This window comes from Leptonychotes weddellii, chromosome 8, assembly GCF_054177405.1.
Source record: "Leptonychotes weddellii isolate Sample4059 chromosome 8, ASM5417740v2, whole genome shotgun sequence".
NCBI lineage: Eukaryota > Metazoa > Chordata > Mammalia > Carnivora > Phocidae > Leptonychotes > Leptonychotes weddellii.
The window spans coordinates 63,531,813-63,546,331 of record NC_138376.1 but is presented as its reverse complement, the minus strand read 5'-3'; the positions used below and the strand labels follow the sequence as shown (position 1 = coordinate 63,546,331).

General features: G+C 33.9%; 1 protein-coding gene across 1 annotated transcript in view; it reads left to right on the top strand.

Annotated features, from left to right (window-relative positions):
* Positions 1-12,848, top strand: part of SNX14 (sorting nexin 14) — a 74,676-nt gene extending 61,828 nt beyond the window's left edge. Inside the window, exons 15-23 of the mRNA XM_081829360.1 lie at positions 2,010-2,179; positions 4,921-4,961; positions 5,105-5,224; positions 7,754-7,877; positions 8,151-8,315; positions 8,463-8,558; positions 10,991-11,082; positions 11,931-11,987; positions 12,633-12,848. Coding sequence (XP_081685486.1) covers positions 2,010-2,179; positions 4,921-4,961; positions 5,105-5,224; positions 7,754-7,877; positions 8,151-8,315; positions 8,463-8,558; positions 10,991-11,082; positions 11,931-11,987; positions 12,633-12,671 — 904 coding nt within the window. The 3' untranslated portion in view covers positions 12,672-12,848. The remainder of the gene's footprint in view (positions 1-2,009; positions 2,180-4,920; positions 4,962-5,104; positions 5,225-7,753; positions 7,878-8,150; positions 8,316-8,462; positions 8,559-10,990; positions 11,083-11,930; positions 11,988-12,632) is intronic.
* The last annotated feature ends 1,671 nt before the right edge of the window (positions 12,849-14,519 follow it).

The window sequence follows — 14,519 nt, the reverse complement described above, 5'->3', positions numbered from 1 at the left end:
AGTTTAAAACTTGGTGTGAGAAGATAAAGAAAAACTTGTGCAAGATGAAATGCATTCTAAGTATACTGGATAGTTTTTTTTGTTGTTCTTGTCTTTTTTTTATTTAAAGATTTTTTATTTTTAATTTTATTTATTTGACATAGAGACAGAGAGAGAGGGAACACAAGCAGGGGGAGTAGGAGAGGGAGAAGCAGGCTTCTGGCTGAGCAGGGAGCCCGATGCGAGGCTCGATCCCAGGACGCTGGGATCATGACCTGAGCTGAAGGCAGATGCTCAAGTGTCTGAGCCACCCAGGTGCCCCTCTTGTCTTTTTTAAAAAAAAATTATTATTTTTTAAAGTAATCTGTACCCACAACGTGGGGCTTCAACTCAAAACCCCAAGATCAAGAGAAGCATACTCTACTGACTAAACTAGCCAGGTACCCTTTTTGTCTTGTTTCTGTTTGATTTTGTGTTTAGCACTTCTGAATTTGTGAATCTTCCCTCCCATTTTATTCCTCAGTTTTTTGTTTTGCAATTTGTAGATGTTTTCCAGTTTCTTGGGATCTCCTGATTCTCTACCAGTCACCACTTGGAATTGAATTTTATTTTTTTTTCAGTGTGTGCACAGTGTTACGTAAACAATGTAATTGGTATGTTATTTCCATTATTAGTACAGTTAGCCGAAATCAAGAGTCAGATGCTTAACTAAAATTAATTTAGACTTCTCTAAAATTAATGACCATCGTTCTTTAATAAAGTGCATAAGACCAGGGGCGCCTGGGTGGCTCAGTTGATTAAGCGACTGTCTTCGGCTCAGGTCATGATCCTGGAGTCCCGGGATCGAGTTCCGCATCGGGCTCCCTGCTCGGCAGGGAGTCTGCTTCTCCCTCTGACCCTATCCCCTCTTGTGTTCCCTCTCTCATTCTCTCTCTCTCACTCTCAAATAAATAAATAAAATCTTTAAAAAAAAAAAAAGTGCATAAGACCAAAAAGTGGATACTTTTTTTTTTATTGTTGTTGTTAAAAAAAATATTTTTTTATTTGGGCATGAAATTTTGTAGATTTTATTAAGTAAGTGTTAATTCAGTTAAATTTGGATGCCTCCTTGCCCACAATAAGTACTTTTTAAATTAAAAATATTAATCAGTGTAAAGGGATATTTATATTTTATATCTTGTATTTGAACTGTTGAATACTTCAACCCAGAAAATACTTGTTATATAATTTTTTGGTAGTGTGAAAATTGAAATATGAAATAACTATTAACTACTGCAAGGATATTTGAACCTAGTATATAGTAGTGTTAACCTTTGCCTTTGTTTGTACCATTAACCCATTATTTGAATGAACTAAATCTTTCTCAGAACTAGAGCACCACATTCTAGAAGAGTATTTTCTGGTGATAGGGAGGTAAAGGTTTCAGTTACTGGTATTTCATTTATACAGATTTCTGCTCATAAAGTTTTGTAACTGTTTCAAGTTACAAAACAATATTAGGTAAGACTGGGTTAATTTCGGCTTTAAAAAGTCAGTTAATCTTGTAAGAAAATAGTGTTGCAAGAACAGACAACAGATTTTCCAAATTATTTCACATTTCCACATTTAGTTTTCTGCAAAACCCTTTGTGCCAACTTCTTTTAATTATCAAGAAAGTTATATGATATTGTAGTACTTCTTTAATTGTTGAGAAACAAAGAAACGATATTAGCTAGTGTTTAATCTTCCTTCCTGTGTATCAGGTACTGTACTAAATGCTTTATATAACAACGCTGTAAAGTAAGTAGTATTATCTTCATCTTACATTTGAGGAAACTCTTATGTAATTTAGGAATTTAGTTTCTAGGGACACCTCACTGGTAAGTGGAAGAGCTGGAATTCAAACCCTTTCATGTCTGACTGTAGAGGCTGAGGTCTTAGCTGCTGTGCGATACTGTTCTTTCTACAAATGTAATTTTGTTATTCTGAATATAAAAGAGCTTTTGAGGGTTAAAAAAATTTTTGTTGATGTTCTTACCATTTTAATATAGTTTTGATGACCCTTTTAAATTCCCCGCCACCCCACTTTTTTTTCTTTTTTCATTCAAGAAACTTCTGCAGCATCCAGAACTGAGTAATAGTCAACTTCTGGCAGATTTTCTCTCCCCCAATGGTGGAGAAACACAGTTTCTTGATAAGATACTACCAGATGTAAATCTTGGTAAGTCAATTTAAAGAATCATGTATATGAGGATAAACTGAAAATAATCAGCATTTTCAGATTAATGTAGAGGAATAGTTTATATAGTGAAGCTATGAGTCAAATTCTAACAGACTTCTTATACACTGTTAGAGGAATATAAATTGGAAACTACTTGGAAAAACAGTTTGGTATAAAACTGAATGACTCAGCAGTCCCTATCTGAGATATGTACTCTAGAGAATCTTTTATTCATATTGAAGAATGTTCTTAGCATCATTGTTTTTATAGCCAAAACTGGAAATAATACAAGTGTCATTACCAATAGAAGACAGATAAATTGTGGTAGATTCATAAAATGAATACCTATAGCATGTAGCTATTTGCAACAACATTGATAATCTTAAAAGTGTGATGTTGAATGAAAGAAGCAAGACACAGAAGAATATATACAACATGATTTCTTTTATATAAATTTCAGTATAGACCACAGTAATATAAGCAGGCAAGGTTTGAATAAAATTGTTAAAGATAATAATGGAAGTAAAACAATATTTCTAAATATATTTTATATAATATAATCTTAAGTACATATAGAGTTAAACAAATGAATTAAATATTACAAATGGGCATTTGGCTTTCATTTGTATCTCTTCAAATTAATACATTTAGTTGAGCCAAAATACTTTGTGTTTGTACATGGAGGTTTTCTTATCAGGGGAAAATGTGAGGACATTATATACTTGGTTATATATGATGTCTAGGAGACAGAATTGGGTAGACCTGGTTGCTGACTAGGTTTTACTGAAGGAGAAGAAATGATCAAAGATGACCCAGGTTTCTATTTAAACAATTGGAGGGATGCTGTTACTTGCTGAGATAAGGAATAAATTAATAGCAGTTCTGAACTTGTTGAGTTTATAGAATCCAGTTAAAGAAGCTTTGTAAGGCAGGAGAGGCCAGGAGGTAGGCAAGGAATAGAGATTTGAGTGTTATTTGAAATCAGATTGAACAAATAAATTGTCTCAAGAAGAGCATGTAGATGAGACAGAAAAGAACAGGATGAAGCTCTGTAGTTTAAGGAACTTGGGGAATCTTTTTTTTTTTTTTTTAAGATTTATTTATTTGAGAGAGAGAGAGAGAGAGTGAGCAGAGGGAGGGGGAAAGAAAGAATCCTTAAGCAGACTCCTGCTGAGTGTGGAGCTTGATGGAGGGCTCGATCCCAGGATCCTAAGATCATGACCTGAGCCAAAATCAAGAGTCAGATGCTTAACTGACTGAGCCACCCAGGTACCCCAGGCACTTGGGAAATTCTAAGGAGGAAGGCATAGTTTATGGGGGTAGCAAAGGAGAAATAAGCTGATAGGAGAGGGTTGGGTGGTTTTCATGTTGTAAAACAATCTCCCATTTTAATTTGTTATTATGTCTCCTGCTTTTGCCATAAGTCTACTTTTTTCTAAATTGAACTGCAAGAAATTTTAGGTTGCATTTATCAATTCTGACTAATTTTTATAGGCATTTCTAATGTTTGAGAAAATCTCAAGATGCTTGGTATTTTAAAATAAGGGAACCTAGAGATAAGATCAAGAAGAAATTTTGGCAAACAGGATTAGAATATGTATTAATCTAAAACTCAGAATATAAAGCTATTTAAATAGTCAGTGTGTGGGCGCCTGGGTGGCTCAGTCGTTAAGCATCTGCCTTCAGCTCGGGTCATGATCCCAGGGTCCTGGGATCGAGTCCCACATCAGGCTCCCTGCTCTGTGGGAAGCCTGCTTCTCCCTCTCCCACTCCCCCTGCTTGTGTTCCCTCTCTCGCTGTCTCTCTCTCTGTTGGAAAAAATAAATAAAAATATTAAAAAAAAAATAGTCAATGTGTGTGGTTTTTTTTGTTTTTTTGTTTTTTTTTGTAAATTTTAGAGCAAGAGAGCGTGTGAGTGGAGGGGAGGGAAGAGGGGGAGAGAGAGAGAGAGAGAGAATCTTAAGTGGGCTCCACTCTGAGTATGGAGCCTGACACAGGGCTCAGTCTCATGACCCTGAGATCATGACCTGAGCCAAAATCAAGAGTTGGACACTTGACCAACTGAACCACCCAGGTGCCCCTAAATAGCCAATTTAAATGTTCTAGCAGTTCTTAAAACTTTTTTGACTGACTTTTACATGCTCTTAGATATCTTTATATATTCATTATTGTTTAAAATCTTTTGAAAACATTTCTTATGGGCAATTGCAAATATACACGAAAGTAGAGAATTTTGTATAATAAACTTCTCACTCTATTTCAGCAGTTACCAACACTTGGCTTGTTCAGTCCCTTACCCACCCTCCCCAATCCCACTGTAAATCCTAAATGTTGTATCTATAAATAGTTAAGAATACCATATTTATTGTAAATTTCTATTGAATGTGAAATGGTAAGTTATAAATTTTTTACTGTTTTACTTTTTACTTGGCTGTTTAGTATTTAAAATTACCTAGTGAAGCGGTACCTGGGTGGCTCAGTTGGTTAAGCATCTGCCTTCGGCTCAGGTATGATTCCAGGGTCCTGGGATCAAGCCCCACTTCGGGCTCCCTGCTCAGCAGGGAGTCTGCTTCTCCCTCTCCCTCTGCCTGCCGCTCCCCCTGCTTGTGCTCTCTCTCTCTCTGTCAAATAAATAAATAAAATCTAAAAAAAAAAATAAAATTACTGAGTGAAGTATACACGTAAGCAATTATGAGATATATTATGCCTTCATAAAATTAATATTTTACTTTTAATTGCAGGGAAAATTATAAAGTCTGTTCCTGGAAAACTAATGAAAGAGGTGAATAAGTGATTTATGTATATTCCGTAACATGATAGTTGTAAGCATATTTAAATATCAGTGAATTTTAATGGGTTATATGATTATTAGAAGTCATAATCTTGATTTTTTACTTTTATACCATGATTTCTATATTACAACAGAAAGGTCAGCATTTGGAACCTTTCATCATGAATTTCATTAATTCTTGTGAATCTCCAAAGCCTAAACCAAGTAAACCGGAACTGACCATTCTCAGCCCTACTTCAGAAAACAACAAGAAGGTACTGTGTATTGCCTTAGAGTCATAAAGTTTGAAGTTGTCCTACTTGAGACTTTTCCATTATAGGGAGCATCATGTGTTAATGAAATGAATAGGACTTATATCCTTTATGTGGAAATCAGTTGTACAGTATAAAGAGGGCATATATAGTTTCTTGCCTCTTTACATTAACAGGTAAATGTTTCTTTAGATAATTGTATTTGTAAACTTCTGCCATTTCTGTATTTGGGGGATTTTTTTAAGGTGGTTTTCTTAGGTAGTAAATCACCAACTTCCACTACTCAAGAAATTAATTGATACAATGTATTTATATTGATTTGATGTTTGTTTTGTCTCATTTCAATGGCTTATATAATATCTAATCCATTCATTAAGCAGGTATATTATCTTGTGCCTACTGTTGAGAATGCCAGGCTCTGGAATATAAAGATATATTTCCAGTTCGCAGGAAGCTCACTTTAGGGATTCCTGGGTGGTTCAGTTGGTTAAGCGTCTGTCTTCGGCTCAGGTCGTGATCCCAGGGTCCTGGGATCAAGTCCTGCATCGGGCTCCTTGCTCAGTGGGCAGCCTGCTTCTCCCTCTGCCGGCCGCTCCCCCCTGCTTGTGCTCTCTCTGGCACATTCTTTCTCTGACCAATAAATCAATGAAATCTTTAAAAAAAAAAAAAAAAGGAAGCTTGCTTTAGTTCCAGAATAGTGCTCAGCATGGGGAGCAATGTGAGCTCAAAGGATAGCCCTCCCCCGCTCCCCAAAAACTTCACTTTTTTGTTATTAGTATAAAAGGTATCTTTTATATTTTTTTCACTTTATAACTTTCTTTTTGGTAAACAAATAGTTAATTTTTGTGTGTTGATTTTTTAAATTCAATAACCTTGCTAGACTTGTCTTAACTTTAGTAATATATCTATTAATTCTTTTAGATTTACATACTTATATGCAAATGATGGCTTTGTTTCATTCATGGCTATGAACTATTGTACAAAGGGCATGATTTCAATGTTTCACCATTAAATCATGTAGTGTAGCTTTTTTCATGGATATTCTTTATAAATAAGGTTAAGGAAGTTTGTATTCATGTTTATAGATGGACTTGGCCTATAATTTTTCTTTCTCATTCTGTCCTTGTCAAGTTCTGGTATCAAAGTTATATTAACCTTTTTCTGTTTGCTGGTAAAGTTATAATTGGAATTACTAGTTCTTTAAATAATTGGTAGAACTGGTTGTTAAAGTCACCTAAGCCTTGAGTTTTATTGGTAGGAAGGTTTTTTTAAAAAACAACTTAATTTAATGATTATATAGTATTCTTCAGATTTGTTGCATGAGTCAGTTTTTTTTCAAAGATTTTATTTATTCACAGAGAGAGAGAGTGTGCGTGAGCTGGGGGAGGAGCAGAGGGAGAGGCACAAGCAGACTCTGAGCTGAGAGTGTGGAGCCTGATGAAGGGCTTGATCCCATGACCCCAAGATCATGACCTGAGCTGAAACCAAGAGTCGGATACCCGATCAACTGAGCCACCCAGGTGCCCCACCATGAGTCAGTTTTGATAGGTTTTATATATTTTTTTTTAAGGGGGGAGGGGGAGAGGGAGAGGGAGAGAGAGAATCTTAAGCAGCTTCTATACCCAGTATGGAGCTGGATGCAGGGCTCCATCTTATAACCCTGAGATCATGACGTGAGCCAAAATCAAGAGTCAGATGCTTAACCAACTGAGGCACTTAGGCAACCCGATAAGTTATATTTTTCAACACATTTTTTATTCTATCTAAATTTGAAATCTTTTTGGCCTAAAGTAGTTGTTTTTTCTGACATCTGTAGCTATGTCACCTTTTATTTTTAACATTATTTGTGTCTCTCTCTTTTTTTTCTTTTGATCAGTCTTGCCGAAGATTTTGTCCTTTTCATCTTTTGGCTTTGTTGATCTTTACTGTCAGACTTTTAGTTCTTTGATTTCTGCTATTTTATTATTATTACCAACAGTAGACTTTTTTGCATATCCTGGGGGTAGGTAGGGCTGAGGTTTAGTTGCATTTCATAATTTTTTACTATAAGTAATTTTCTGTATCTTGTTTTTTTTTTCACACTGATTAGGCATTTCTGGTCTGTGACTGTTATTGTCCAAATGAATTTTGGTTAAAGCTCAATGTTCACATCTAAACACCCTTTAATTGTGAATTATAATCTGTAAGTCATGTTAGTTTTAAAATTAGCTATCATTAATATATATATACATCTTTACATGTTTATTTGCTCCTTTTGGTATTAAAAAAAAAGGTTTCTTCATGAATAATGAATTTTCTTTTGTGTCTAAAATTAATGCAGACTTTTATGTACTATTTTGGGAGGAATATGTATTTTTTATTAAATTTTGGGCATAAATACGAAACTTTAGAGGCAGAGCTTATAACCTATCTGATAATTCTGTTTTGATTGGAAAAGTTTAAGTGCCTGTGCTCTGTGTCACTTTAGCTTTAGTGATTGTTATCAGGTGTAATAAACTACATCTCTCTTAATTATTTCAATTTTTACTTTAGCTTTTCAGTGATCTGTTTAAGAATAATGCAAACCGTGCTGAGAATACAGAAAGAAAGCAAAATCAGAATTATTTTATGGAGATGATGACTGTAGAAGGAGTCTATGATTACCTGATGTATGTAGGTAGGTAAGGTCTATGTGGTTACTGTGAAAACCTATTTTTCATTCATGTATCATTTCTTCTGTGATGCAAATTAATGCTCTTCACTATTGCCCCATTGTAACTTTTTTAAATTGAAGATAATTCTTTTATAAGAATTTGATATAATTGGTTTCGAACATATTAAAGTTACTAGTATTTACAAATAAAATATTGACCATTTGTGTTTTTTTATACTGGAAAATGTTTGAAATATCTGTTTATCTTAACAAAATATTCCATATGATCCTTCTCAGGACGGGTGGTTTTCCAAGTTCCTGACTGGCTTCATCATCTCTTAATGGGAACTCGAATCCTGTTTAAAAACACCCTGGAAATGTATACTGACTACTATCTTCATTGTAAACTAGAACAGCTGTTTCAGGAGCACCGTTTGGTGTCACTCATAACACTTCTCAGAGGTTTGTATTTTGTCATGTGTTTGTTTCATGTTTTACGTACTTTTGTGTCCTGTTTTTCATTGGTTTATTAGTATTTCTGCAATGAAAAAGTACTTTGTGTATAATAGGTAAAAATTCCAGCAACTACTTCTTTTTGTGTCTTTTTAGATGCTGTATTCTGTGAAAACACTGAACCTCGCTCTCTCCAAGATAAGCAAAAACGAGCAAAACAGACTTTTGAAGAAATGATGAATTATATTCCAGGTATAATATTTAGGTAGTTTAATATAGATTAGCATTTCTTTGATATCACAATGTATAGTAATTTTTTTAAAGATTTTATTTATTTGGAGAGAGAGAGCAAGCATGTAAGTGGGGGGAAGAGAGAGAATCTCAAGCAAACTCTGCACCAAGTGCAGAGCCTGATATGGGGCTCAATCCCACAACCCCCAGATCATGATCTGAGGTGAAATCACGAGTTAGATGCCTAACCAGCATCTAACCCAGGCACCCCATACACAATTAGTAATTATTGAAACTAATTTTTATTTTGAGTTATCATTTTAGAAATAGTTATAAAGACCAACTAAAATTAACTCATTAGTTAAATAAAATTTGGTTATTATGATATAAGCACTATGAACTTTAATACAGGCTTTTTCTACTTACACAGTAGCCAGATTCTTTCAATAGCAACTTACAACCAGACTGATCAAAGTGATATGTTTGTGGGACAATTGGAATCCTGCTGCCCATTATACTATGAGAAGAACTACAGTAGTATTTATGAGTAAAAGATCAGAATTCATTCATTCTAAATTTACTGAGCACTTTCCACATGTCAGGCACTATGCAGAGAGCAAGGGATATAAAAACTATACTTGAGTAATTTGGTCTAGCAGGAAGACAGGTATACAGACAAAACATACATGTGATAGGCATGTTCAACTCACAGAGTATCTCAGAGGAGGAGAATGATCACTTCTTCTGTAAAGGAGGTAGGCTTGAGCCATAAGGTAAATGAATGGTAGTAACCTTTTATAGAGTGAGAAATAAAAGGAAAAAATGTTAAGGGTTCAAAACAGAGGATATTTAGTTTAGAATATTTTGAGTTGAAGTACCTATACATTATTCAGGAGGAAATGTCTAATAAGTAGTTAGATATCCAGGTTTTGAAATTGGAGAAATGAATGGTAAAGGATAGAGATATGGGTGTTATGTGTAGTGGATAATAATGCCCAGAGAGAAAATATAGAATAAGAACTGAAGAGGCCTTTGGCCTGTATCTTAGAGAATTCTCATCATTGAATAACTAGTCTCAGAATAGTCCTGCTGCTCTGTGTGAAGACAATTAAGTTAAATCCCTGGTCTGAATATAAAAGTGAATAAAAGTATTTTGGGCTAAGTCTTCTGTAGGTAAATGATGAAATAATTTCTTACCTGTTTTGTAATAGCAGCCCTTAACATTCATGGCTTTAACAGTCTTAGTTTTGATATTAGGGACAACATGGAAAGCCAGTGAATGTAGTAATTTGTTATTTTGCTAAGGCACAAATTTGAATCACATCTACTTCAAAACTTCTCTTTGGGGAGGAGTAATTTAGTGAGTAAACTAAGCATGTCTTTTTGTTGTCCTCTACCCTTCATTTCTTAGGAACTCATGAAGGATCTGAAAGGATCACTTACTTTTGTCCATTATGCGTCATGCATCTTAACTGGAAAATTCTATGTAGTATTGGTGAATTAGGGGATTCATAAAGATCCGTATTGGGCCACATATCTTGAAAATATCAAGGATCTACTATGCTTATTATAAATTGAATTGGCCTTTGCCTTGTAGGGTTAGATTTATCTCCTAGAAGCAAACATAAGGTGAGAACTTTTCAAGGACATCATTAAGAGTTTTATTATGATGGGGGAGAGGACAAATATTTGAGCACTTTGTTTACTTAAGAATAATTTTATTTTCCTGTTTTGGGGAAAACATTCAGAGATTTTTTAGATTTTAGACCAACTCTTTGGTAACAGATGTGATAAATGACAGCTGTGCAAACATGTATCAGAACTTTTTGGATCCTAAATTAGTGTTTAAACATTTCCCAAAAAGATTGTTCTGTAAGATGGTTAGTAATAATTATGAAAAAAGTACAAAAGTAAATTAAAGAGGTCATATTCATTGAGGAAAGTCTATGTTAAAAAATTAAACTTTTTTCCTGATATTAAGATATTCAAACATTATGAAAATATATAGAGTAAAAAGTAGAAGCCATCTTCTCCCTAATCAGTTTGGTGTTAATCCTCACATTTTTTCTGTTCATGTCTATACAAGTGTGTACAAATGTATACACATAATTTTGGGATTTGATTTTATTTGTTTTATCTGAATGGGATAACACAATATGTGTTATTTTCCAACTGTCTTTTATCACTTAATAATATAAGTAGATTTCTTCACTGCAACATTCTTCAGAGCTTGTAGTATACTTTTGTGCATTGTGAATCTCCAAAAGGAGGAGTTTCTTGACTATAGAAGCCTTTTTTCCAGGAGCCCCTTGCAGAACACTGGTTTAGGAAATGCGGATTTATAGTTTTTGTGTAATACCTGGGAAACAGGGTGAAGATTTTGCTTCATGGTCCAGTTAATGATGAGTCACTTTATAATATGAAGTGTTTTCACCTTTGGCTTTCTCTTTTAGATCTGATAGTCAAGTGTATTGGTGAAGAAGCCAAGTATGAAAGCATCAGACTTCTATTTGATGGCTTACAACAGCCAGTTCTCAATAAGCAGGTAAAATTCATTAAAGCAGGTTAACTAGTGTTGGCTAGGTTTTGTGAACGACACATAGTAGGGCGTCTGGTATATTATTACTTGTGAAGTGACACTATGTTAAATCAAGGCAGTGCACTTCAGACGTTCAGATAGGAAAAAAAAAGTATTTTATCTGTTATTCTTTTTTGCTGATTATTTTTAAATTAAATTTTCTATTTTAATTTCAGTATAGTTGACATACAGTGTTGTATTAGTTTCAAGTGTACATTATAGTGGTTCAACAATTTTATACATTACTCAGTACTCCTCATGATAAGTGCCCTCCTTAATCCCCATCACCTCCCCTCTGGTAACCATCAGTTTGTTCTCTCTAGTTAAGAGTTATATATAATTGGTTTTGAGCATAGTAAAGTTACTAGTATTTACAAATAAAATATTGACCATTTGTGTTTTTTTTATACTGGAAAATGTTTGAAATACCTGTTTATCTTAACAAAATATTCCATATGATCCTTCTCAGGATGGGTGGGAGTTGTTTTGACTTAAACAGATTCATTGTAGAAAATTTGGAACATATACAAAATTCATGAAATAAATATTTAAAAATAAAGAATTCCATCATTCAGATTACATAGAATAACCACAGTTAACATTATGTATATAGTTCAGTCTGTACATATTTTGTTGAGATCTTAATATAGCTAAAATTTTGTGTCCTCATTGTGTCTTTAACATTTATGAAGCATAATAACAAAATGTACACATGCCTTCTCATTTAGAGGTAACTACAGTCCTGAATTTTGTTTTTATTATTTTTATGGCTTTTGTCTAATGCCTTCAAAAAAATTTTTTTTTTGGTGCTTTAGCTGACTTACGTTTTATTGGACATTGTGATACAAGAACTATTTCCAGAGCTCAATAAGGTAACTGAGAAGCAGCAGTTTTATTCTTTATGTTTTTGACGGTATGCTGACATGTGTTTTAATTAGGGACACAAAAATTAAGGAAACCCTTGTGGCTATGATCCTTTTAAAAATGAACAACCTTAATAAATGACTCTATATTTTCTTTTTTCAACATGCTTAAACGTAGGGTCTTTTTTGGGGGAGACAGGAAAGGAATAGCCTGTGTTTTGACTTTGTCCCTTCCTAATTATAAGCAGATAGGAACATGTATATATACCCTGTAGAGTCTTTCCAGAGGAAGGTGTGTTTCAATCCTAGCACTAGAATGGGCCAAGCTCTTCAGGCTGTCCTCTGTCTGTAACACTGAATGCCATATAAGTTAGACTTGAGTGTTTTGGGGCAGTTGAGCTTATATTAACCCAGTAGTACAAAATGAATTGGAATTGGAGAATGGTAATATTATTATTGTATTGAACTTGGAGGATATATATACACATATATATATATGTATATATGTACATATATATGTGTATATATATATATATATACATATATATATACATCTTAGGTTAGAATTTTTATACAATGGAATTAATTGTTAGGCACTTCACAAATGAACCCTGTTTTATTGTCTTGTATTAAATAGATTTATTTTTACTTTAGGTACAAAAAGAAGTTCCCTCTGTGACATCCTGGATGTAAACATTTGGATTTGAGAAAGAATAACCAGATAGATAACAAATTTCTGCTGTGCTAGTGTAGTATTTTCTTTCTTTTACTTTTGTATATTCTTGTATATATCATGTAATCCAGTGTCTGAAATTTTGATTTTTTTTTTTGTTTTAATAAAGACTAACACAAACTTAATAATGGTCACAAGTGATTGGGTTTCATAGTCTTTCATTTTTTTACCTGTTATCCAAATTTTGTTAGAACATCTGTCATTTGTTATTGCCATTTTAAAAGAGGTAATTCATAATCCTCTTAAGGCAAAGAGATAAAACCAATAGTCTTTGTATTGTATCATTTTGAAAATAATTATGTTTAGTATGGGGAAACAAGAGTAAGATCTGATTTGCTTTCTTATTTAGAGTTAATACATTTTAGTAGATTTTTTTCTTTTTACTCTAGTTTTCTATTAGTTAACTACATGTCTATAAAGAAGACATTCTTTATGAGTTTTTCGTAAGAAACAAAGGACCTCTCCTTACTCTTCCTGGATTGACAAATTATAGCCCTTTTTAGGTGTGAAAACTGACTACTTACAGATATTTGTGATTGTGGGGTTGCAGCTACATTTCACGGAATGAATATAGTAGCTATATTCCAAAATCTTATGTAAACAATTGAGTCAAGGAGATTTTCGGTTTATGTCTGTTGTCTCTCCAAACGGAAAATATGGAATTAATTTTATTTCTTGAGGAAAGTTAATTTAAAATATTAAGAGCCAATGTTCAGAATTCTACTCGGAGTTCCCTCCCATGCTCTACTTTTCTCCTTGAAACAAATTTGTCTTTCAAGATTGAGAGTTTTGTGTTTGCTAATTGGTTGTAGCATTCATTCAGAATACACTGAGTTTCAGCTATGTATTAGATACTAAGCTGAGTAATATGAAACTAAATATAATTTGGAAATCTAACCTATTTAATACTATTCACTTATTTTTTTCCAAGGTTTTAAAAAATGGTTATTACGTATTGTAATTTTTGAAAAGATTTTGTCAGTAGTTTTATTATATTTTTAATTGCTTGAAAATTCTAGAATATATATGAGTTTCTGTGAATCAGTGCTTTAATTCCAAGCCTTAAGTATTTACTAATTTCTCAGGGACAGGTGGAAGATTAATCAGGTTAACTCTTCACATTTAAATCCATAGCATTTTAAACACTTACTTAAAATGTCACAGTGAACTGAAAAAATAAAATATTTTACAGCCCTTTATATGCCATTCTTACCTACCTTCCTATAAATTGTGATACTCTCTTTATTTAGATGAGAAAAATGTAGTTAGGAGTGCATCATTCTGCTTGGGCTGCCATAACAAAATACCACAGACTGGGTGGCTTAAACAACAAATTTATTACTCACAGTTCTAGAGGCTAGAAGTCCAAGATGAGGTGCCGACAAGGTAGGTTTCATTCTGAGGCCTCTTCTTTTGGTTTGCAGTTGGCCACCGTCTAACATGTGCCCCTGACCTCTTTGTGTAGGTGTATGGGAAGAGAGAAAGAGATCTCTCTCTCTCCTTCTTATAAGGCCACCAATCCTGTTGGATTAGGGTTCTACTCTTACAACTTTATTTAACCTTAATTACCTCATAAAGGCCCCATCTCCAAATATGGAGAATTTTTATGTTAAAGCGGTTTTGGGCTTCAACATAAGAATTTTTTTTTAAGATTTTATTTTTTTATTTGAGAGAGAGAGAGAGCATGAGTGGGGAGAGAAGCAGAGGGAAGAGGGAGAAGCAGACTCCCCGAGGAGCAGGGAGCCCAACAAGGGACTCAATCCCAGGACTCCAGGATCATTACCTAAGCTGAAGGCAGACACTTAACT